General features: G+C 37.1%; 3 protein-coding genes and 1 pseudogene across 3 annotated transcripts; 2 read left to right on the forward strand and 2 right to left on the reverse strand.

Annotated features, from left to right (window-relative positions):
- Positions 1–11,577: 11,577 nt before the first annotated feature.
- On the reverse strand, positions 11,578–14,191 carry LOC107768958 (linoleate 9S-lipoxygenase 6-like; annotated as a pseudogene).
- LOC107768957 (cytochrome b5-like) lies at positions 14,052–17,576 on the forward strand. The gene is made up of 3 exons (XM_075239958.1): positions 14,052–14,353; positions 16,784–16,850; positions 16,985–17,576. Exons 1-3 carry the CDS (start codon positions 14,267–14,269, stop codon positions 17,230–17,232), a joined length of 402 nt encoding a protein of 133 aa, XP_075096059.1. The 5' UTR covers positions 14,052–14,266; the 3' UTR covers positions 17,233–17,576.
- Positions 17,577–18,117: 541 nt separating this feature from the next.
- Positions 18,118–20,572, reverse strand: LOC107768956 (folate synthesis bifunctional protein, mitochondrial). Its single transcript, XM_016588138.2, has 2 exons — positions 20,338–20,572; positions 18,118–19,712 (listed from the first exon to the last, which is right to left on the reverse strand). The coding sequence occupies exons 1-2, from the start codon at positions 20,402–20,404 to the stop codon at positions 18,247–18,249; spliced, it is 1,533 nt and encodes a 510-aa protein (XP_016443624.1). The 5' UTR covers positions 20,405–20,572; the 3' UTR covers positions 18,118–18,246.
- A 615-nt stretch (positions 20,573–21,187) lies between these two features.
- On the forward strand, positions 21,188–25,399 carry LOC107768955 (fructokinase-like 2, chloroplastic). The gene is made up of 5 exons (XM_016588137.2): positions 21,188–21,367; positions 22,484–23,061; positions 23,176–23,804; positions 23,909–24,380; positions 24,800–25,399. Exons 1-5 carry the CDS (start codon positions 21,327–21,329, stop codon positions 25,024–25,026), a joined length of 1,947 nt encoding a protein of 648 aa, XP_016443623.1. The 5' UTR covers positions 21,188–21,326; the 3' UTR covers positions 25,027–25,399.
- The last annotated feature ends 179 nt before the right edge of the window (positions 25,400–25,578 follow it).

Below are 25,578 nucleotides of genomic sequence, written 5' to 3' on the forward strand. Positions count from 1 at the left end.
TTGCACCACCCACACTCACTTCAAATAACAACACTTTGGAGAACCCTCGTTCAGGGCTTGTTAATTCAGGTAACGGTGGAACTCCCAGCGAATCACAGGAGGGAGAACCAGGTAACTTAGTCAATTCTGATTTACAAAATTTAGTACTAACATTGCAGAAACAGCTCAAGGAGCAAAATGACCGCATAGAGCAAATACCCGGGGTGCCGCCTGTAATCAAAGGGATAGATACGGATAAATATTCGCAATAACCCTGGAAGCCAAGGGTTGCTCCCCTCCCAATTCCGAAGAAATTCAAAATGCCTGATATTCCTAAATACGATGGAACAACAGACCCACGAGACCACATGACTGCATTCACAACAGGTGTAAAAGGCAACGACTTGACCAAGCACGAGATTGAATCACTATTAGTCAAAAAATTCAGTGAAACACTCATCAAGGGTGCATTAACATGGTATTCTTATTTTCCCGAAAATTCTATAAATTCTTTTGCTTAGCTTGCAGATTCTTTCATCAAAGCACACTCGGGAGCTCAAAAAGTCAAAAAAAGAATGGAAGATATTTTCAAGATCAAGCAAGGGGACTCAGAATTTCTTAGGGAGTTCGTGGATGGATTCTAACGTGAAAGAATGACATTACCACATGTACCTGATAATTGGGCAGCTATAGCTTTCACAAGTAACTTGAATGGAAAGAGCTCAGAAGCTACGAGGCGATTCAATGAAAGTCTTCGTGAATTCCCAGCTACAACATGGAATGACGTTTACAACAGGTATAGCACGAAGCTAAGGATAGAAGAAGATATTGTTCCACGATTCCAAAAAAAACAAGTTCGAGACGGGCGAAAACCGAAAAGAGGTTCGGTAAAAACAGGTACGAGCCATACATGGGACCTGCGGGAAAAGATTCACGGTCAAAACATGACAATCAAAGGTATGATCACGGATCAAGGAATAGAGAGTCAGGCTCTTCATCAAGATTTAGGAATGACCGAAACACCCATGAGTCACGAGATGATAATAGAAATTTGAAGGCGAGATTTGGCGGTTACAATTTCAATGTGAGCACTTCCGAGCTCGTAGTTATTTTGAGAAGCATTGGTGACAAGGTACGGTGGCCAAAAGAGATGAGATCGAATCCAAACAGGTGCAACCCTGATCATTGGTATGAGTTTCATAATGATCACGGGCATAAAACAGCAAACTGTATGTTTTTACAAAGTGAAGTTGATCATTTATTAAAACAAGGGTATCTCACCGAGTTATTCAGTGAGAAAGGTAAGCAAGCTTACATGAAGGATAGGCAAGAACCCCCTAAACCACCTTCTCTAAAAAGGACCGTCAACGTTATAAGCGGGGGTGAAGACATCAATGGCGTAACGTACACTGCAGCTAATAAAAATTTCAAAGTCACAATTACTCAAGGGAAACGGGTGCGACATGTATTAGAGGAAGACAACATTACATTTGATGATACTGATGCAAGTGGCGTATTATCTGCTCATAACGATGCCCTGGTAATATCTTTAATTGTACATGATACTAGTGTGAAACGAGTTTTTATTGATCCAGGTAGTTCCGTGAACATTATTTTGCTAAGAGTATTACGTGAGATGCAAGCTGAGGATAAATTAATACCAAAGGCTCATACTTTATCTGGATTTGACAATTCTAGTGTTGTGACGAAAGGAGAGGTAACACTCACCACATTCGCATAAGGAGTTGTCAAAGATATAAAGTTTCAAGTAGTAGAGATGGAGATGGCTTACAATATGATCCTTGGGAGACCATGGATCCATGAAATGGATGTCGTTCCTTCAACCTTGCATCAAGTTATTAAATTTCCATCACCATGGGGAATATGTCAAATCCGCGAAGATCAACATACATCTAGGAGCATCAACTCTGTAGCAAATTCAAGTACGAAAAAAGAAGAAAAATAGCAATCACAGAAGGTAGTTGAGGGCACCACAGCACAAACTTCAACTGAACAAGGGAGTACATATGTGGATTCAAGGCCCGATACCATTTAAGAACCAGAAGAAAACGAAAATAACAAAACAACAATTGAAGAACTAGAGGCTGTGATGTTATTTGAATAATGGCCTGATAAGAAAGTCTACGTAGGGGCTAATTTAAGCCAAGGCATGAGAGGTAAATTAATTGAATTTTTGAAAACTAACGTGGACTGTTTTGCTTGGTCCCCATGACAGAAATACCACCGGAGGTAATGACTCACAAATTGAATGAAGACCCAACGTACCCTCCTGTCAAACAAAAGAAAAGAAAGCAAGGAGCTTTCAAGAATCAGTTGATTCAAGAAGAGGTTCAAAAATTGCTAAAGATTGGATCCATCCGCGAGGTAAAGTATCCTAATTGGTTAGCCAATACTGTCGTAGTTCCAAAGAAGAATGGTAAGTGGCGAGTTTGTGTAGATTACACAGACCTTAATAAAGTTTGTCCTAAAGATTCTTTTCCACTACCACATATAGATCAGCTAATTGATGCTACTGCAAGGCATGAACTATTAAGTTTTTTAGATGCATATTCAGGGTATAATCATATCAAAATAGATCCGGTAGATAAGGAAAAAACTTCATTCATAACAGACAAGGGGACTTACTGTTATAAAGTAATGCCTTTTGGTCTCAAAAATGCTAGTGCAACATATCAAAGGCTGGTTACTAAAATGTTTCAAGAACATCTAGGAAAACTATAGAGGTTTATATAGACGATATGCTCGTTAAAACTCAGCATTCGAAAGATCATATATCACACTTGTCTGATACATTTCAGATTTTCCGCAAATTTAATATGAAATTAAATCCAGAGAATGTGCATTTGGTGTCGCGTTGGTAAGTTTTTGGGTTTTCTTATTTCTAACCGTGGTATTGAAGTGAATCCCCCACAGATTAAGGATATTGAAGAAATTCCTGATATGTTTTCAAGCAAAAAAGAAGTGCAGAGGTTGACAGGGAGAATTGCAGCCTTGGGAAGATTTATTTCTAAATCATCAGAAAAGTGCTTTAAATTCTTTTCAGCTCTTAAAAAGCAAGATCACTTTGAATGGAACGAGGAATGTCAGCAGGCACTCAAAAATTTAAATACATATTTATCAAATCCACCATTGCTCGCAACACCAAAGGCTGGAGAAAGACTGATCATCTACCTTGTTGTTTCAGAAGTAGAGGTAAGTACTGTTTTAGTCCGTGAGGACCAAGGTAAACAATTTCTGATCTATTATGTTAGCAAATCTTTGTTAGATGCGGAGACACGGTACCCTCAGTTGGAAAAGCTTGCACTTGTATTAATCATGACATCTAGAAAATTAAGGCCTTATTTTCAATGTCATCCTATTGTTGTAGTAACTGTTTATCCATTACGCAATATATTACATAAGCATGAATTGTCAGGTAGGTTAGTTAAGTGGGCTATAGAATCAAGTGAATATGATATCACCTACCAACCTAGAACTGCTATAAAATTTCAAGTGTTAGCTCACTTCGTCACTGATTTTAGCCAATGGATGCAATTAGAAGCAGAAAAAGAGTTGCAGGTGTTCAACGAAGCTAACCCAGGAACTTGGACCTTGTTTACTGATGGTTCATCTAATGTAAATGGTGCTGGTTTAGGGATTATTTTGGTACCACCTACGGGTGAAATCATTCGACAAACCATAAAATATCGTTCTATAACTAACAATGAGGCAGAGTATGAAGCTATGATTGCAGGTTTAGAACTGGCACGAGAACTCGGCATAAATCAGATTATAATCAAAAGCGATTCACAACTCGTAGTTAATCAAATGCTGGGGACTTATACGGTCAGTGAAGCAAGGATGCAGCAATACTTAGCGAAAGTACGAGATTTGATAAAGCAATTTCAAACCTGGAAAGTAACACTAAGACCAAGGGATGAAAATGCTGAAGTCGACGCCCTAGCTAATCTTGCATCTGCGGCAGACGTGACAAGCAATGAAAATGCTTCAGTTATTCATTTGTCTCATTCAGTTCTCGACCTCGATAAGAATGAGGTAAATTTTAATAACTTAACTTGGAATTGGAGGAATGAGATTATTGTTTTTTTGCAGTATGGTACCGTCCCTGAAGATAAGAAAAAAACTCATGCGCTTCGAAAAAAGGCTGCTCGATATTGTTTAAAGCAAGACAATCTTTACCGAAAAATGTTTGGTGGTCCCTTAGCAAGATGCCTCGAACCTTATCAGATGGAATATGTAATAAGAGAAATACATGAGGGGCATTGTGGGAATCACGCAGGAGGAAGGTCATTGGTAAGAACCTTAATTATGTTAGGTTATTATTGGCCCAAAATGGAAGAAGAAGCAGAAAGTTCTGTGGCTAAATGTGATAAATGCCAAAGGTAAAGTAATAATATGCATAGGCTTGCGGAGTTACTACATCCGGTCATTGCACCGTAGCCATTTATGAAGTGGGGGATGGATATCGTGGGTCCACTACTACAAGCAAAATGTCAGGTAAATTTTTTGCTCGTACTCACTGATTATTTTACTAAATAGGTGGAGGCAGAAACATTCAAACAGGTGCGAGAAAAGGAAGTTAGAGATTTCATTTGGCGGAATATCATATGCCGATTTGGTGTGCCAAAAGAAATCGTGTGTGATAATAGCCCTCAGTTTATAGGCACTCAAATCATAGAGTTCTTTCAAAGTTGGCAAATCAAAAGGATTACATCCACACCTTATCATCCGGTGGGTAATAGGCAAGCTGAGTTAACAAACAAAGTCATTATCAACAATTTAAAGAAACGTTTAGAGGAGTCCAGAGGTAATTGGCCAGAAGTGTTACGTGGTGTTTTATGGGCATATCACACAACAGCAAAAACAAGTACAGGAGAAACACCATTTTCATTGGTTTATGGAGCTGAAGCTTTAATTTTAGTTGAGATAGGAGAACTGAGTACACGATTCACACATGCGACAGAAGAATCTAATGACGAGGAAATGCGTGTAAATCTTGATTTACTTGAAGGAAGAAGAGAAGCTGCACTAATAAGAATGGCAGCACAGAAGCAAGTCATAGAATGATACTACAACCAAAAAGCACGCCTCAAATTCTTCAAAATTGGGGACTTCGTGCTCAAAAAGGTTTTTCAATCTACGAAGGCAGCTAACTCAGGGAAATTAAGTCCAACATGGGAAGGACCCTATAAAATTCATGATATTGCAGGTAAAGGAGCATACGAGCTGGAAATAATGGATGGTAAGATACTTCCGTCACATTGGAATGTTGTTCATCTAAAGAGATATTATTTCTGAAGAATACCCACGGTCAGGTATCCATATTTTAAAATTTAATTTTTGAATTGTTAAAATTTTACTAACGATTTTAGATGATAGGCAAAACGCTAACTCGTACTAAATGATGAGTCACGACCTACAAGGCACGTGGAATAAATTAAACTTCCTGGCCTAGGGTTACAAATATTCTGATAGAAATTCAAACGGGTTAAGCAGTCTTCATCTATATCGTACCTCCGAGTCCCGTATGTTTTTCCTTTACAGGGAAAGGACCAAATGAGAGGAACAATCAAGTGCTCGAGGCTTCATATTTCAACGCTCAAATACTTGGGGGACTACATAATATATACGGGCATGTGTATAAGGAAGGCAAAGAAGATCAAGCCCTGAAAAGTTCACTCATTGAATGAAGTACAGAGCAAAGTCACGAGCTAAGGCCAAAGAAAAACCTTACCATAGTTAGGGTAAAGGCCATGTACTGAAACGGGTTATACATAAAAACCTCGTGTTTATTACCTTACCATAGTTAGGGTAAAAGTTATGTACTGAAATGGGTTATAGATAAAAACCTCGTGTTTATTTTTCTTTTTTAAATCTGTTACAAGAAAAACAGTTACGAGAAAGTTATAGATGTAATTCAAATACGTTAAAGTGTTATTCCAAACTAGACAAAGTTCAAATAAAAACTTGTCAAAGTTATTTCAAAGAAACATGTATATTCCTATTTCTTTTATCGTATATTAACACCATTATAAAGTCAAGACGTCTTCTTCATTAAGTGTCGAATATAAAAGGGGGCTCTTTTATAAATTCATGATTAATGTAAATATTCATGAAGTTAATAGAAGCATTTTTAAAGAATAAAAATGCAAATTATTCTATAAGTCCTTAGAAATAAAGGCAAGAATAAACTAAATGGAAGTTCAAGATAGTAACGAGAAAACTTCTTAATATTAAAAAGCTTAAGACTAAGTACGAACTTAGTCATAAACTGCGAATTGTTTATACAAATTGCCCCATGAAAGGTCCGGGGACTTGAATTTCCAAAACAAACCCTTAAATGAGACCAAGGTTTTAATGTTTCTAAAAAAAAAACACAAAAAAAACAACACAAAGAAAATCAAGTGACTTAACTTATCACTAAGAAGATGTAGGAACTGAAGTAGGTGCATCAACAGCAGTGGGCTCAACTGGGATTGAAGGAGTTGGGATACCCGTATCAACTTCAACATTCGCGGAAGCTTCGGTCATGAGAGAAGGAAAATCTTGAGTTTGTTGAACTTTCTCAATAGTTTCATTGATTTTAGCTAACTCAGATTCCAAGTTAAAAGTCTCTTGGCTAGCTTCAACTAGGATATCGCGGCGAGAATTCAAAAACGCCCAACTTACTTCAATGGTAGATTTATCCTCAAGGATTTCATAATCCCTTTCCCAGTCAGCAATTTCATTCTTTAATTTCTCATTTTCAGCCAAGGCAAAAGTGTAAGAAGCTTGAAGAGAGGCATGGGAACTTTCCAAGGCACAAAACTTATCAGAAGAAGCTCGGAGGTCTTCTTGTGCTTGAGTCAAATTCTGCACGAGCTCTCCAGCATAAGCCTCTTTCTCATCCAAGAGAGCCTTCAACTCTCTAATCTCTTCACTTGCCTTGAACAGCTGCTCGGAGAAAAAGGTTTCAAGATGAGCCTTTTCTTTATCCGCTTGACTTGAGGAAGCCTTTTCAACTGCCAACTTTGAAGTCAAGGCCCGTACTTGATGCTCCAAGGTACTCTTACTTTCTTCTAAGTACTCCACATCAATTTGAAGGCTTTCATAATGTTCCCTCCGATTGCACGCCTCTAATTGAGAATCACGCACTAATTGCTCTGAGAGGGCAACCCTTTTTATCATCTCCGTGTTGATAAGATTGGCCTATAAAAAAAAGGAAGGGAAATGAGAATCTCAAAGATAGGAAAATTTTAAAGCACGACAAAGGAAAAAAGATAAGGGAAATACCTTTAAAGAAGCGTGCACAATATTATTCATCAAAGTCAAAAAGCTATGGCTCTTTCAATTGGTCCGATTAAGGGCTTTAGCTATACATCTGCTTGACCTGATTTCCTTAAGAGATTACCCTCAGCAGGGACTTCAATGATCACTTGCCTCATAGCACCACTCCTACTTGAGGAGCCAACTTCAGCACGGTGAATGATTGGGGGAGGAATTATTGAAGGATGAACAGTGGAAGCAGGGACTGCGGAAGTAGTAAAGACAGTCTGGGGAGGAACAGAAACAACCGAGATCGACAAAGAAGGAGTCATAGATACAGGTGTAGAAAAAGAAGCCAGAGGTGCTTCATCCAAAACTGGGTCTAAGCCTTCACCACCAAATCCGCTGATAAAAAGCTGCTCAATAGAGTCATGAGCATCAGCGGGAGAAACATCATCATCAAGAATCACTACCGGGGCTTCAATAGACTCAGTAAGGGGAATGGAACAGCGGGGGGATGCTTCTTCTTCATCATCAGAAATGATGCGTCTTCGAGCTCGTGGCCTAGTTATCAAAGAGCCCACGTCTTCCTCTTCTTCAGAGGTTTGGTCATTAACGACTTTTCTTTTCGATGAAGAACCCAAGATTATTTCTTGGGACCTTTTCAAAGAGATACGAGAAGCCGTGACCACCTCGGCAGTAACTCCTCGAATAGAAAATCTTGATAGAAAGAAGGATTGAAATTAGTTCAGAGAAATAAAAAATATATGTAAGATAAAAGCTCTTACCATGAGTTTTTACTTTCCAACCAAATCGTTGAGAAATGGTCTTCCAAGACCTACCATCCATTGGTGCAATCTTCAATAGCTTGTCTACCCAATCACGAAAATTGGGAACATCTTCTACAACTCCCATGGTTGCTGAAAAAGAAAGGCAAAATTAGAAAAATCAACAAAATTGAAGAAAAAGGTACGAGAAATTTAGAAGACTCACGTGCAAAATTTCACTTCTCAGGGAAGGGAACGTTCTCATAACCCACTAAACCAACAGTAGAGCAGCAACAAACCTGGCATACCAGCCACGGTCTTTATCATCTTCAGGGCTAACTAGAATTCTTTTGCTCCTGGCTACTAGTGTAAAAACACCATTGCGAAAGAGTCTATGGGAGTAAAGGTGAATCAGATGCGGAAATGTAAAAGGCACACTGACTGTGTTGGTCAAATGCCTCAAAAAAGCGACAACCCTCCATATTATTGGGCCAATCTAACCTAAGCAAACATCAAAGAAACGACAGAACTCGAGAATAACAGGATCAATAGTAGGTTTTAATCCTAAAGTGAAAGGGTAGGTATAGACAAATGAAAATCCGGTTAAGTAGGAGGTAATTCTTTGATTCGGATAGGGAATAATTATAGGAAAGTCATGATCCCAACGGCAGTCTCTACGAACTAAAGAAATCAAACCTTCAGTGATTTGAGTGGGATAGATATTGGCGTGATCTAAAGAAGATACTTGATTTCTAAGAGATTCTCTGTCATTATAGAAAGATAGTTCCACGGGAACTATCTCCTCTACTAGAGGTTCACGAAGAGGTTCAGAAGATTCCTTACCTCTAGAAGAAGATCTTTGTGAAAGAAAACCTCTAGTTCTAGAAGAAGGGCCAGAACTAGGCGAAGGAAGGGAAGAACCATGCAAGGATGAAGATCCTAAATTACAAAGCCTACCTCCTCTTCTGCTCCTACTGGGGACATCAGGGAAGTTATCAACTATGGGGACCCTTCTAGGGTTAGGGTTTGATGAAGACATGATGATACGATGAAGAAGCAAAAAGAGATTTAAAAAAATTGGATGTTCAAAAAACTTTATGTGGTAAAGACAAAGAAGGAAGTTATATTTATACTGATAAGCAATCGCTAAAGGAAAAGGTACAATGATGGAAGAACCATAATAATGATAACTGATGCTTCGTGAATAGTGAAGCTGTGAAAAAACCTTAAAAAGAGCTGCAAAACTGCAGAACTAATGAAAAGATGACACGCGCGAAGAGTATTAAACGGAAGTGACAATTAAAGCATCGATTCTGTCATAGCATTAATGGTGATAAAAATCCTCATTTTTAATGGAATCCACTTCCCAAATATTCAATCGATGAATAAATGGCAAGTGGGGGGACTATCTGTATTGGAAAAAATTGAGTTTATATATTAAAGTGGTGTAAAGATGACGTGTCATGGCACATAGACTGGTCAAAGAGTTACAACTGGTAAAGAGGCACGAGTTGCAACAGATACGAGTAGAGGCAAAGGAAGAAGCACGAGCGGTTATGTAAAAGACTCAATGCTCGTACTTATTTAAGTCCAAGAATTAAGGGGAATGAATCTGACACTACATGGGAGTATAGATACAATATCTATTGAGCCTTAATACTATAAACATTAGAGAATCTGTATTAAATGCAATGATTATGTAACGTAGAATTTAATGTCTTTAATTGTCCATAATGGGCTTATTATTACAAAGGCAAAACGCATATCCCCAAAATAACTATAAAAGGGGGAGAGTGGGTCAATTGTAACACACACGAAAAACTATCTGAATATACTGGTTTACTTGCTTTCTTCTGATTATATCATTGCTAGTAAAATTACTTTCTTTCATATATACTTTTGATTATCAGTAACCCGAGTTCTTCTAAAGTTAAAGCTTTGACCGAAATCTCATTGTTGGTTAAACAGAAACGACGTCACCACATCAAATTTGTCGTTTCATAAAGTAATAATTTTCATCGCTACGTAACGATGGATATAACAATACAATACAATAGGTAACAATTCCCATAATAACCCTAAAACATTTCCGGTCTTCCAAAAATAACTCAAAATTGGTCGCAAATCCAACCTTTGGTAATTTGGTCATAACTTTGTGTAGGTCCAAATGATGAACGATATGAAGAGTTGGAAACTAGACTCGAAGACCTTTAATATGATAGGTCGTTCATCATATAAAACCTTATATATTTAGATATGCTCGTTCAAAGTGTGGACTTGTGCGAACTCATTTGGAATTTTAGCCTATTATGAAATTTTCTAATTTGATTTAGAGGGTGGGAGGGTTAGGGGTGATGGGTGATAGGCAGTAAGGGTATAGGGATTAGGGGTGGGGTGAGAGGGAAGTGAGATAGGGAAGTTTGACAAAAGAGTTTTGAAAAATGTTTTTCTTCCTTCTCGTAAGAAAGTCATTTTCTTTCAATTAGAGGAAAATGAGTTCATAAGAAAAATATTTTCCAGAATATTTAAGCCAACCATACATGAAAATTAAAAAAAAAAAGCAAGAAATGTTTTCATACCAAACACGCCTTGAAACTCCTAACAGTAAAATTAAAATGAAATGATACAAATTTGTGCTAACCTTTGTAAAACTAGTCATTCATGTTCTTTGTTAGGCGTGAGTTTTAAAACCACCATATATTTACTCAATTTTTAAAATTACTATATTAGTAATTACACGGTCTAATAGTTACAAATATATATAGAAAAAAATTTCAAAAAAAGTGACCTCTTGTTATCAACTGCATCACATCTACTCTTCACTTTTAATGGAATTTCAGCATGTGTATTCCATCTATACAAAGAGGGTGAGAAGTTCATATTACTTTGAACTTTATAAAACTTCCTTAGCGTTTCTTGGAAAACTGGTCAAATTTACTCTTTTACTCTAAAAAAATATTTATATTTAACTTTTGTTATGTTATCCAAACAAAAATACCCCTGATTAGCAAAATTTTAAATTTTGCCTCTAATCTATTGGAAACTCCAATCCGCCAAATAATTATTTTCTGTATCTATCAAGATATCAAAGAAATAAGCAAAACCCATTAAATTAGATATGTTCTACAACCTCTCACAGGTTATTAGTCTTCATTGGCCACCTTTATTTTCATTTCAATCTTGTTTGTCTTCTCTAGTTATCTTACGTTTCATGTTTGCATCTATCCTTCAGTCAACTAAGAAGTTGGAGTCTAAAGAAATATTTTTGTAATTTGATATATATATATATATTTTTTTTAATACATGATTCTGAGATGCATATCATTAATACTCAGAATAATTACAAGTTGCAGAATATCAGGATTTATTATCTGCATTATTCTCCCAACAAACTGGAACCAAATGACAGGTTGTGCTAAAAGGGAAGTAAATCAAACATATAGAAATAAGGCAAATAAACTTAAAAGTAATGAAACATCATTACAAGATTTATTGAAACACCAGCTTTCTTCATTCTCCATTCTCCATTTGCAGACTTGTTCATATGGCTCATTACTTAATAATAAGGTTTATATAGAGACACTGTTAGGAATTCCTTTGCCTGTTAGTCCCCCTTCGCTTGTTGGGAAGAGTAGTGTGTACGGAGCCTTAATAGGCCCTGACCTGTTCCTCCATATCTGGTCACCTCCGATTTTCAATGTCACTCAAAAGCAGCAAGGGGTACTTCGTCGTTTGTCCATTTAGGGGAGTCCCTCTGTCGGAGGTAAATTTCATCTGAAGTATGCCTTGATAATATCTCTATAAGGGAAACACCAAGCAGTGTCTGCAATTGAGCAGTGATTGTTCTTAGGAATGCCTTATCAGGATTTGTCTTTAGCCATTCATACTCAGAAATTCCTGGCTCTGGCATAAATCTTCGACTTACTGTAGGACGATTTGGGAGATAACCTGCATAAGGATACTGACCAAAATTGACTGCTGCATGAAGTGCAGAAGCTGTCCATATAATGATGGTGCAAGAATCTATTAGCTCTTGGCAATTTTCCATTTTAGGCCACCATGGTTCATCTTTTAGGTCACCATGTCCCTCTTCGCGGAGTTCCTTCCACCAAGCTTGGAGTTCATTGTCTTTTAGAATCGAGTCATCAGATTTATAATAGAAGCTGCAATATTCTGTTACCCAACTTTTGATCGCTGACCATATTTCTAAACCATCCACAGCGTATGGGTAGTCCTGTATCAACAAACGAATGCCATGGGGGGAACTCGAGTCCTCAACTGCCATTCCTCTTTTAACAAGATCAGTGGGAAGTGCTTGATCAGGGAAAATCCAGTTTTTGTAAACCACAGCTGACATTTCCATGGCATATTTACTCTCAAGAACTCCACCAGCATTGATTAGGATTTGTCTTGCCATAGCATTTATGTTCATTGTGTCACGGAAGTGAGGATGCAAAAGCTTATGAATCGGGTGAAGCACACTTAATTGCCTATTTGTTGCAATCACAAATGGCTCAATCACAGCATGTGTATTCAACCTACAAAGATGACCAGATCGATGTCATTCACTGCAACATAAGCTTTAGCCAGTTCCCAGATGGAGCCCTCGACACCTTCATCAGCTGGGGTATACACTTTGCTAATAGCACCAAATTGGTCTCCATCTGGATGTGGCAAACTTAGTTCAATTGCTAGCGGCTTCAATGATCCGTTATCTTGCAAGAAGACTGTAATGTGAGGATTAGTAATGCAAGAATTGTATAATGCAATGCATATTTCTTGTTAGAATGTTTAGCTTGATATCTTATAATTTACATGTTATATACTTTGTGTAATTTAATTTGTTACCCTTTAAACAAAATAATATGTACATGATTACTCATAGAAATCAAAATAATTACCTTGATTCTATCCGTACAAAATAATTATCCGACCCTCCTTATATATTGTGTGTGTATATATATATATATATATATATATATATATATATATATATATATATATATATATATATATATATATATATATATATATATATATATATATATATATATACACACACACACACACACACACACACAGTTGCATACTCTTACAGTATATTGTGATACCATAGCGGTATACTGTTGGATACTGTATTTTTATTCATATTTCAGCTGAAATATTGCATATTATTACAGTATACCATTTGTTAGCAATATTTTTTTTAAATCTTATTTTGTTTCACTATTCTTTTCTCTCATTAGATTGTGTATCATATCATAACTCTTAGTAATAATAATCCTCAGAGTTAGTCAAACATAGTATGTGATTGAAGAGTTAACTTATCCATGGAGTTTATTAACAAGATGTTCTGGATTGAATGCAGGAAAAAGAGTACAAATAAGCCTTCAATGAAAAACACATATAGTGAAGAGATGAATAATATGCAATGTAGGAAAAAACATAAGAGAGAAAACACAAAAAGACAGAAAATAATTAATGAGGGAAAGAGAATGTGAGGAAAAAGAGGGTAAATTTTTTGTGTAGATTTTCCTTTTTTTTTTTAATTGCCATTATGAGATTTATTGGTGTAATTTTACCGATAAATCTTTCACCTAAAAGAACATAGTGTTTTACTCATGGTAAAGCATGTTCTTGTGAAGCTTTGGATTGACGGAATAAAACAATATTGCTAAATTGAATTAATTTTACGGGGAACAAGACAAAATAATTATGATATTAGTAAAAAAGTTCACTCTAATTGCTTTCAACCTTCTTAAAGAGAGTGGAGTATTTGTGCCTCAACATAAAAGAAACTTGTTTACAGTTATAATTGTAGTTTCACCAATAAATTAGTTTAAGGGTCGAGATAATGAATAATATTGAATAGTTGGGATGAGACGCGGATTACAAAGAATAAATTATTATGGCTAAATCATCAATTAAGATAAAAATTCGTACTATATAATTAACTATAATTTAATGCTAATATAATAAACTCATGTTGACTTAGTCCACACGATTCGACTTAATTCAACTCACCGAATGCAAATATTCGAACCACAGTAGTACATCAAATCGTATAATTAGGGATTTGGATTAGTTCTACCCGACCCGAAAGCTACCCACACCAAAACATTACCCCTTTCACACGAAAACCACTGCCGCAAGACCATATTATTCTGTATTTCAGCCATATAGGGTTTAGTATAACTTGTTTGAGAGAAGAGAAATTTGCAAGTAAAAAGCCATTAGAAGTTAATTGAGAGAAAATGCCAACACTAACGAAGCTATTCACAATGGAAGAAGCCTCTCAGCACAACACTAAGGGTGATTGCTGGGTTGTCATTGACGGCAAGGTGTTTTTCTTTTTTCTTACATTTTTTTCCTGGGTTTTATCTGTTTTTTTCTTCTTTTTATGGGGAGTAACTGTGCTTGTGGTCCTCAATTGGTAGATAGACTAACCAATATTGAAAATTGTCAGTGTTGCCCTTTTATTGTTTTTGTTTTGGAATATATTCTTGTTGTGAATGTGATTGGTTATGTATTCTCCTAGGTAGATGCGGATCCAGGATTTATAGTTTATGAGTTTCAACATCGAGCTCAAGCTAATATATACAATAATAACTGAGTTCACATTTAGATATTTAGTAGATTTCTTAATACATATATAGGGTCTGGGCAAAAGCTATTGGTTTCGCATGAATCTATAACTTGCAACTTAGGTCCGCCTCTGCGTTGTGATTATGCAGTTTTTAGACGGACCCAATGGGGGTATTTGTCTATTTACAACTTTTTTTAGTTTTTCTTCACACACATTGATTACTAGGATTAATGGTTCTTTTTTTAATTCCATTGGTGCTAGTTTTAAGTTTTATGTTCATAATAATTATCTGACTCAATTGCCATGTTGAAGTTTTCTTAGGCTTATGAATGTTATGATATGTATCTTGTGTCGGGTTAGACCGACCCTTAACCATTGAATATGTAGTGTGTATATGATTGGAATAGTCTTAAATTCCCTTTATTGACTATGTAATAATGGAATTAAGAGAAAGAAATATAGTGGACGTATCCATATGGCTGTGCCCATTTTCTCGCTAATTTTTTGTGTTGAAGGATTCATATGAAAAGTGGCCACGTGCATATCGCAACCTTTAATACGGGTGCATTAAGCAAATGGAGGATATATTAACGTAGCAATCTTGCTACGTTTGTACAAAGTATATGACTATAATGGGAGGTAGCAAGTACCCCGTGTAATTAGTCGAGGTCCGAATAAGCTGCCCTGGCACGATGGTTTTAAAAAAAAAAAGTATAATGACCGTAGTAGAGTGTCAAGCTGTTTGAGGTAGTGGCCCTAGTGAACTGAGAGAAAGTTATAGGTATCTGGTTCTCTGTTGGAATTGGCGCGAGTTCTTAATGAGGAAAAGAAAGGTAAAAAGCTAATTTTGCTGGATTTAGAAGATAATCACTGGGTGCATTGTTATCACGGTGATTAACAAAGTAATGAGGATTGGTTGTGATTAACGAAGTAATGAAGATTCCTCAGCTTCAAAATATGCCACCAGGATGAGGCAACTCAAAAATGTGAAACACATACAAATTGTAGATAAGACCAAGAAGATTGATAACCATCACACGTCCTGATTCAAATGCTCCTTAACCTTGTGAGTAATGCCGCAGGGCCTTATAAGTTTATCCTTAGATTAATAATTTGCAGCTGTAAGTGGCTGTGGTTCAGGACCAATAAAAATTCATCCGCTACCTTTCTCCTTCGTGGTATTTGGGAAGGTGGGAGGGTTGGGGCGGGCTGTAAATGTTCGCACGGAGTTATATCTATGATTTGACAATTCGCTTCTTCCTGAAAACTATATAAAATTCTTTCTTTGTGGATAAGGTGGTGCATTGAATTTGTGCTCATGCTAAATCTATAATGCTGTGCAAAATTTATGCAAGCTTACCTTGGACAGTGTTCAGAGGAATTTTAATCATGGTTATTCATCCATGCTTTTCCTCATTATTTTCCATATTATGCTGATTAATTTTATCTTGTTTCTGTCCTATGATTTGGACATACTACATTTACTACTACAATTTAAGGCCCCAGATTTGTTTTCTTCATATATTTTTACATTGCAACCTGTACAATATGACAATCGAGTTCAACTGATGCACTTCATGCAGCGTCAACTTCCTGATATTACGTCTTGTGGTTAGTTGAGCTGTTTTATTTTTATCCAAGCTCTAATTATTGTGGAATTTAGAGGATTTACCTATTGCACCTTTGCTATTCATATTCTTTAGTACACCTACATTCCTGTGTTAGTCATCAAAATAATTTTCACTAGAAGTCAAAACCCATATTTAACTTGTCGTGGTAAAAATAAACCTGCACACAGTACTACTTAATATGCAACTTGCCAGTCTTGAACCTCTGAGAATGAAACTGGTTTTGGTTTGATATCTAGTCTAGACATGAGCCAGGAGGATGGCTTTAAATCAGATGGTAATATGGCTTAACACGCTTTATGCCTTAGAGCACCACGGTTTGCTAGAAAGAATAGTTTACAGCAACGCTAAGTGAGACTGATGGTTCCAGTAGTCTTTGCAAAAATTTGTCTGCAATGTTTTGATTGTCGTATTGCTTCATCAGCAAAATGTCGTAACGTTTGGGCTGATCTGATCTTATATTTCTAGAATGTTTTATTAAAGATTCTTAGTATACCTGATTCTCCGTTTGCTACTTCAAATTCTTAATTTCTCTGCCTGCCCTGGTGCATGAGCAGGTATATGATGTTTCATCTTATCTGGACGAACATCCAGGCGGAGATGATGTTGTACTTGCTGCTACAGGTATCACTGTATTCTTTGCTTTGAAATTACTGTACACTCAAAATAGTGAAGTAATTGGATCTACCTTTGAGTATGTCAATGCAAGGATCATAAGTAAGATGGAATGATTTGACTTGTTATGCAATTTCTTGTAGGAAAAGACGCCACTGATGAATTTGAAGATGCTGGACATAGCAAAGATGCGAGGGAACTGATGGAGAAATTCTTCATTGGGGAGCTTGATTCGACATCCCCTCCCATCCCAGAACTTGAGATTGTAAAGAAGGCCGCCAAAAATATTCCTCAGAAGGTTAAGGAAATTACTAAGCAATACTGGTTCATTCCTGTAGCAGTTGTCGGCATCTCTGTGGTGGTGGGCTTCTTGTACACACGCAAGAAGTAAAATCAGTTTGATATTCCCTCTCGGATGTTAGTACTGTTGTGAAACATAGACTGAAAAAAGTATTCATCATATCTTTAGAGGTCCAAGAATTTTGGGACATGATTGCTGAATGCACATTTTTGTTGCTGAATGAGATGCGGGGAAATTGATATTCTGTCCCAGAGCAAGTGCTGTCAAATAGCCATTTTAATACACAGTGGCTGTCATCATATTGATAAGAGTTGACATTTACTATCCATATAACCTGTCTGAGGATACAGAATAAAGTGCATCCAGCAAGGGCATTTTATCTTTTTTCTTTCGCGAGTTTCTTTTATTTTAATTTCTTTTTGGTTTTGTCCCAATCAGCTTGTGCTCTCGAATTTTATGACATCAAGAAAGCCTTTTAGATGCAAATAAGTATATGTCAATCTGAGAGAAGCGTCGTGACACCTCAAACTTGAATTTGTTTTTTCATATTTGTTGTTAGAAAAAACAAGTCATTTATTACTTTTTTTTTAGAGAACTTAGAAACAGCTTCTTGCATAAATGCAGGGTAAGTTTGCATACAATGGACGCTTGTGGTCTGGCCCTTCCCCGACCTGCGCACAACCGGAGCTTGTGCATCGGGTTGCCTCTTTTTATTTTTATTTTTAGAGAACTTCAGTTATTGTTCCAAAGAGGTGTGCAAAAATCTTAACAGATAATATAGAGAGGAGATAGCAAGTTGAGATTGAGGAAAATTTCTTTGTTTAGCATCATAATTTATTGCTTGATTGAAACTGGTAAAGGGAGAACCAAAAATACATAAAAGTAAAAAACGAATCTCATATACGTTTTACAAACTTGGGAACCGAAAGGAAGCAAATGAATCAAGGAACTAGTCAACTTTCAAGTAAAATGTTTCACTCACAAAACTTTGCTCTTTCTGGTTATATCATTTCAGCTTTGAGTTCTTGGCAAAAAACACAAATCTCAGACTGATAGATGTTTTACAATGAGAAAACAAAACATAGCTCGTGTTAACTGTTATATCTAAGCATACTGTTTCCTTTCCAATAACGCATCACACAGCCCAAGCGCGTCTGCATTATATCGAACATTATGTACTCTTACAATATTGGCACCATTCAGAACCCCTGTCGTTACAGCAGCAACAGTTGCTGGATCTCGTTCATCTGCAGCAGGGCGAGCACAGACTTCGCCTAGGAATCTCTTTCTGGAAGGTCCAATCAATAAGGGTGCACGAGACAACGCCAAGCTCCTCCTTGCAATCTCACTTCGGATGGTTGTCAAACCCGTTAGAATATCCAAATTATGTTCAGTATTTTTGGAGAATCCGATTCCTGGATCAATTATTAGCCTCCAAGCAGGAATACCGGCTAACTCTGCTTCCTTGAGCCTCTCATGAAGTTCAAATGCCACGTCCTTACAAACATCGTTGTACTGCAAGTTCTCGGGATTTTGCATGGAAGACGGATCGCCTCTCATATGCATTGCTATAAAGGGTACTCGAAGTGCTGCAACGACATTGTGCATATTGGAATCCAACCGTCCACCAGATACATCGTTTACAAGATGAACTCCATTCTTGACTGCTTCTGAAGCAACGTCTGAATAGAAGGTATCCACAGATAAAAGCTTCCCCTCAACCTCGGGCATCTTGTTAACGGCCTCTATAACAGGAATTAGTCTATCTAATTCTTCTTCAACGGATATCTTTGAAGCGTTTGGACGTGTAGATTGTGCACCAAAATCAATTATATCTGCACCCTCTGAGAGCATTAAACGAACTTGGGAAACTGCTGCTTCTACAGATAGATACTTCCCACCGTCACTAAAACTGTCCGGAGTCAAATTCAGAATACCCATAACGGAGGTTTTCGAAGACCAGTCCCATAGGTTGTTTCCAACTGGCAATACCCTTTTCATCCCATTTTTTCCTACAAGAGATTCACCTCCTAGTTTCTCCCACAATTCAAAAAGATCGCTTGAATGTTTTGAAAATAAATGCCACCGTGCAACTGTATCGCTATCTATGTCTGAACCGAGTAAATCAATCAAAGGTGCCACCACAAATGGTCTCTCCCAGATTCTTTCATGCGGAACGTCAAGTATCTCAGAATGAATCTTGAATTTCCCATAAAACAGAATATCCAAGTCGATAGGTCTAGGACCATATATTATTCCAGTTGTACGACCCATGTCCTTCTCGATCTTCTTGAGCACTCCCAACAACTCGTGAGGCCCTAGTTTCGTGACACCTCTAACAGCAGAATTCAGAAACCGAGGCTGATCAGTTACATAAGCAGGCGCCGTCTCGTATAAGCAAGCATGCCTGGTAATTTGTATACCTGATTTCTTCATTAGGTGCAATGCTTCATCAAAATTCTGAAGTCTGTTTCCCACATTACTTCCCAAAGCAATTATTACTTCCTGCTCCGGGGAATGTACTTCCACCACACAATCCGGGGACGAATGGATACTATAAATGCCCCATGCTGCAAACAAGATTGTAAAAGAACATCAATCAATCAATCACTATGAGTCTACGCCTTAATCCTAAAACTAGTTGAGGGTCGGTTATATGAATCCTTTGTATCCATTCTGCGCTATTATGGTCCATTTAATCTCAATCTTTAAAGATTCAAAACGAACATTTTAGAAAAAAACAGCCTCTATCTCCATCATCATTCAATAAAACCCCCCATTAAAATGCTGAAAAGAAGCTTAAACCCATCAAAACAGCCCAAGAAAGCTCAAAATAAACCATTTTTTATGACAGTGATCTCCGGGCCAGCTTACATGCACCTCGACTATCTTATTGGTTACTTGCTATCTTCCACTACCACAGTAACCGTATAACTCTGCCCACCAAGGCTTATTACTATTTAAAAAGATAGATATGACTTTATAATTTATTTGGAAAAACTATAGTAGAGGTTCCATTAATGTCATTAATTGCACTAATACTAATCTAATTAAACATTTCAATCCACATCCCCTCTTCAAGGGTAAATACAACACATACCAATTACATCAGAACCTTACAAAGATTGTAACTTTATGATTAATAGAGCACAAAAAGATAGGGAAACCACATAAAGAGGGGTAAAAAGAGCTTACCATTACACGAATTCTTGGATATTTTGAACCCAAACTTTGTGGGGAGTAAGCGTCTGAAGATATTCATCTCAATAACGATACAAAAACTCACTGAAGATAGTGATGTTGATGTCTCAATAATATTTCAAGATTCATAGAATTGCAAGAAATCTCCAGGACTATCATCCTATGAATGAACATGAAATATACAGTGGAATTGGATCTTGGAAATTAGATTAGATTCCCTGCTTTGCCAGAATATAGTACAAAGGCAGCGCAGAAAACATACCTAGTGGCAATTTGGTAAATTGTGGAGTACACTAGGGTCATTTTAGTCATGAGAAAGTTTGTCTTTAGAACATGGGTTTAAAGACGAGATTTTAACGTAGTACTCTTTTGTTTCAATTTATGCGGAAAATGATATTTAGATATATAAAAGGCAAAATTTTTACGTATAAAAATAAATCTTTCATGTATGAAAAAAAAAGATAGGGTCATAAATCTAAGAGTAAGTTTGTTAAGAGCCAAAAAATTAATTGACCATGTCAACTTTTTATATTTTAAAATTTTTTTTTTTAATAAAATAATTTAAAATAAGTGACAAAACCATTATGATTGCATTATCGTAGACTGTTTATATTATATCCCTTGGGTTGCGACCCTTAATGTAACATGCATGAATACGAGATGTTTTATGCATCAAATTGCTCTTTTGACAAAACTAGATTTTTCATTAGGGAGAATCAAATATGAAAAAATAAACAGACAAATAAATCGAAGCAATTCAATATTCAATATACTAATCACTATGAATAATTTTTTCAGAAAATAAGTAAATAATTATAATATTAAAAGAAAAGAAAAAACAATTCTGTAATTCCCTCAAAAACCCAAATCCCAAAAACCCCTCCTCATCCAGTTCTCTTTACTGCTTCACAGCTACCTTGAACTTGAAGGTCTAAAACCCCATTGTTGGGTTGTAAAGATTGTAACTTTATGTTCTTCTTGCTATGGCTGCTCTCTCCTTCAACTTGTTTTCTACTCTCCCCAGGTTTTTTCCCTAATTCTTTAGTCTTTTTCTCATTTATGTTCCTTTTTTTATTTTTCTGTATTGTGTCATCTGCTTTACCCTGTGAAGAAAATGATACCAGAAGCATACAATTATCATGTAACTTATAAAGTTGTCACCTTTGCAACTGTCTTCTATGTGGATAACGTTATGTTGTGGTGAAAATTAGAATTAAAGCTGAATTTCTGTGTCCCTGCTGTAGTATGCTATTAGTTTGAGAGCAAGTTGAATTTCTTCCATTTTCTATATGATTCTGTATTGTGAGGATCCATCATATAATCAAAAACATGTAGAGGCGGAACCAAAATTTGAAGCTTATGGATTCGGTATTCTAGCCCTTTTTAAGCTGCTAGGTTCTAAATTATATAATTTATAAATATTAAATAAATTTCTGAAGACAAAATCAGATTTGGACAAAAGTTATTGGGGTCGGCTGACCCCATATCTTCAAGACTAGCTCCGCTGAAAACATGGTTAGTGAGGATTCATATAGCCGACTCCAACTTGTTTGGGATTGAGGCGTAGTAGTAGTTATTCTATAGGATTTTGATTAGTGCACATAGGGTGGCTTCAGTCGTAGAGATGCTCTTTTGGTGACTTGTAGGTAACTAGCCGAGTGCACGTCGTGCTTTTTTTTTCTTTGATAACCATGGTGTCGGGCTAGCTTGCGTGCACCTAGAATAATAATTCTACGAGATACCTGCTACCTCCCACCAGCAATGTGTACCAGGTAGTTCTGTCTACCAAGGCTTGTTACTACCTCCAACCAGCAACATGTGCACTTTGTGCTTTTTAATAGTGCATAGTTGGTGTTCATTCGGAATGAAATCATTCACTCACCAAAAACCAAAACAAATTCAGTGTCTTTACAATTGCGGACTTTTAATTGAAAAAACGAATCAAAGTGCAGAGAGGGTGTTTTTCTTGATTCTAATATGAGCATCAATTAGAGATTCAATTTCTTTGCTTTTTCTTTATGCATCTTGGATTTGCTGATCTAAAACATGGAGGAAAATTTGAAGGATAATTGCTGCTGAAACTAAAATATGCTTCAAACAGGAAAAAGAAAGTAAGATTCTATGTTTCTCTAACATGCAGGCAGCATCTGCATTGGAACTTTTACCCAAATATGAAAGTAATGCACCTTCAAGATCTTGGACTTAAAAACAAATGGGTTCTTATGGCAGTCTCTAAAGAAGGAACTCCAGAGGCTATAGCCAAGGAGTTATCGAAGACAGAGGTGTTTGTTGTTGGAAAAAAGACCGCCCGGATATCAAAACGAGCTCCGGTTATGGCTAGGAGAAAGAAAGTAGTCGAGACTTCAAATGATGATCCAATGAATGTTGAGGAAGCCGAAAATACTTCAGAGTCAATTGAGGAACCCAAAAAAACGCAGAGACGAACCCGAAAGAAAAAAGAGATAGTGGAGAGTTCATTTGGTGATTCCATATCTGATACGGAGGGTAATGTCACTGATGCGGAAGCTGTAACAGAACCAGAATCAAGTGCGAAACCGAAGAAAACCCGACGAACTCGGAAGAAAAAAGAGACAGTGGAGAGCACATTTGAGGATTCTACGTCAGATGTGGAGGGCAATGTCACAGATGAGGAAGTCTTACCAACTTCAAGATCAAGTGAAGGTTCTGTGGAAGTACGAAAACGAACTTCAAAGAAAGGTAAAATCTCTATATCAAAAACTTACAAACTTCCTCATCATTTGGTAAGTTTAGAAGTTTAAATTGGTAAGTTTAGAAGTTTAATTGCAAATCTCGTTATGCATAATTTTGCAGCTGCTTCTAGCTCTAGTAGCCTCGAGAAAGAACCAACTCAGAAGGTCACAAGGCGGAGGAGAAAGAAGGTTAACGATTTAGAGGATGAAGGTAGCCAGACAGAAATTAGTGATATCGAAGAAGAGCTACACGTTGCAAACGTTGATGCTGATAGTGAGGAAGAACTGGACTTCGATGATGGAGAGGATATTAGCTTCTCATACGGATGGCCACCTCTGGTGTGTTGCTTTGGTGCCGCACAGCATGCGTTTGTTCCTTCAGGGAGGCCATCCAATCGGCTTGTAGACCATGAATGGCATGAAAGAATGAAAGATGCAATTTGGGATCCCGAAAAATTTACCAGGGCTCCCGAGGGATGTTCGAGTAATGTTGCCGTGGCTCTTGCGAGCTTGGGCGGTAAAGTTGCCTTCATGGGGAAACTTGGCGATGATGATTTCGGTCAGTCCTTGGTATATTTTATGAATATCAACAAAGTTCAAACGCGGTCAGTTCGCCTTGACAGTAAAAAAGCAACTGCCATTACACATATGAAAATAGGTAAGAGAGGGGGCTTGAGGATGACTACCACCAAACCATCGGCTGAGGATTCTCTATTGAAGTCTGAGATCAATATAGATGTCCTTAAGGAGGTAAGAATCTGAAAAAAATTACATGTTACTTTATTTATTCGAACTCATTTTGTATGTTCTGTTAATGCTGAAGTTGTTTTCATTCATTCTAATGTGTTACACAGGCAAAAATGTTTTATTTCAATACATTCTCATTGCTTGACCCACATATGAGATTAACCACATTACGAGCAACAAAGATTTCGAAGAAGCTGGGAGGGGTTGTCTTTTATGATGTCAACCTCCCGTTTCCGCTATGGGAATCGGGTGATAAAGCGAAGACATTCATACAGCAAGCGTGGGATCTTGCAGATATTATAGAAGTTACGAAACAGGAGTTAGAGTTTCTCTGTGGCATAAAACCGTCCGAGAGGTTTGACACCAAGGATAATGACAGGTCTAAGTTCACTCACTATCCACCAGAAGTAATTGCTCCACTTTGGCATGAAAATCTAAAGGTTTTGTTCGTGACTAACGGGACTTCTAAGATTCATTACTACACCAAGGAGCATCATGGTGCTGTTCTTGGGCTGGAAGATGTGCCGCTGACCCCTTATACTTCTGATATGTCTGCATCTGGAGATGGCATTATTGCAGGTAAAAGAATGACACCTTCTGTATATTCATAAGTCGTTCCTTTAGAAGTTTGCTCATTAGAGACGATAGTCTGCTATGTGATGCATTTATGCCTTTTCACTTATCCCTGCAATATCTATCCAAATTGGAGATATTTACTTAACTTTGGGTCAAGAGATAGCAGTAAGGGAACAATAAATATTGAGTGGAGTCATGTCACATCTGGACAGTGATGTTATCCGTCCAAGTTTTGCAGGCCAACAAATATCTTTAGCTGTTCGATCAAATTCTCATTGTTAGTACTCTACTGTTACCTAAAAAAAGTATCATTACCTGTTTTAAAAAGAAATGTTCCATTATAAAATATTTGCAACTGAAATATCCAATTTTCGTGTTTTTGGTGCTCCACAACTTAATTTCTGTGGCAACTTTTGGTTCAGGTATCATCAGAATGCTGACAGTTCAGCCTCATCTTATGACCGATAAAGGGTACTTGGAACGAACTTTAAAGTATGCTATTAGCTGTGGGGTAGTAGATCAATGGTTGCAGGCGAGGAGATTAGGGTATCCTCCCAAAGAAGGTATGGAAGACGATGTGGTCCCAGACGACCATGGCATAAAGTCAGTAACAGAGAGGGAATACAGAACACTCGTGCCTGTAAGTTGATGGTGTATACGCTTGTAGCCGATTATGCTTATGTCAGATGCCCTGTTTCCATTATCCGACGCTTGTAACTGCTTGTACACGAATTTTTAGAGTTTTGATACAACATGGTATCAGAGAAATCATACAAGAGGGAAAGACAACATCACCAAGTCCATTTTCCAAGGCTTTCTTGATTGCTCTGCCTTTAATGTAACATTTGCACTATTTTTTTTGACATATTGGAGAAATTTAGATTATTTACTAGCAGAATAGGCTTTGCATTGCTGTGTATCATAGACCAATATCATTTCATCTCCTTTTTGTTATTTCTGAATGAACTTGTTAGAGTATGAACCATTTTGTTCTCTTAAAACTCAGTTTCTCTGAAGAAAAAGGATTCTCATCGAAACACACACACACACAAAAAGGGTCAGCCTGGTGCTCTAAGTTCCCGGTATGCGTGGAATCCGAGGGAAGGCTGGACCATAAGAGTTTGTTGTATGCAGTCTTACCCTACATTTCTACAAGAGACTGTTTATACAGCTCGAAGCCGTGACCTCCTGGTCACATATT

The sequence above is a fragment of the Nicotiana tabacum genome, chromosome 20 (assembly GCF_000715075.1).
Source record: "Nicotiana tabacum cultivar K326 chromosome 20, ASM71507v2, whole genome shotgun sequence".
In the NCBI taxonomy this organism is placed as follows: domain Eukaryota; kingdom Viridiplantae; phylum Streptophyta; class Magnoliopsida; order Solanales; family Solanaceae; genus Nicotiana; species Nicotiana tabacum.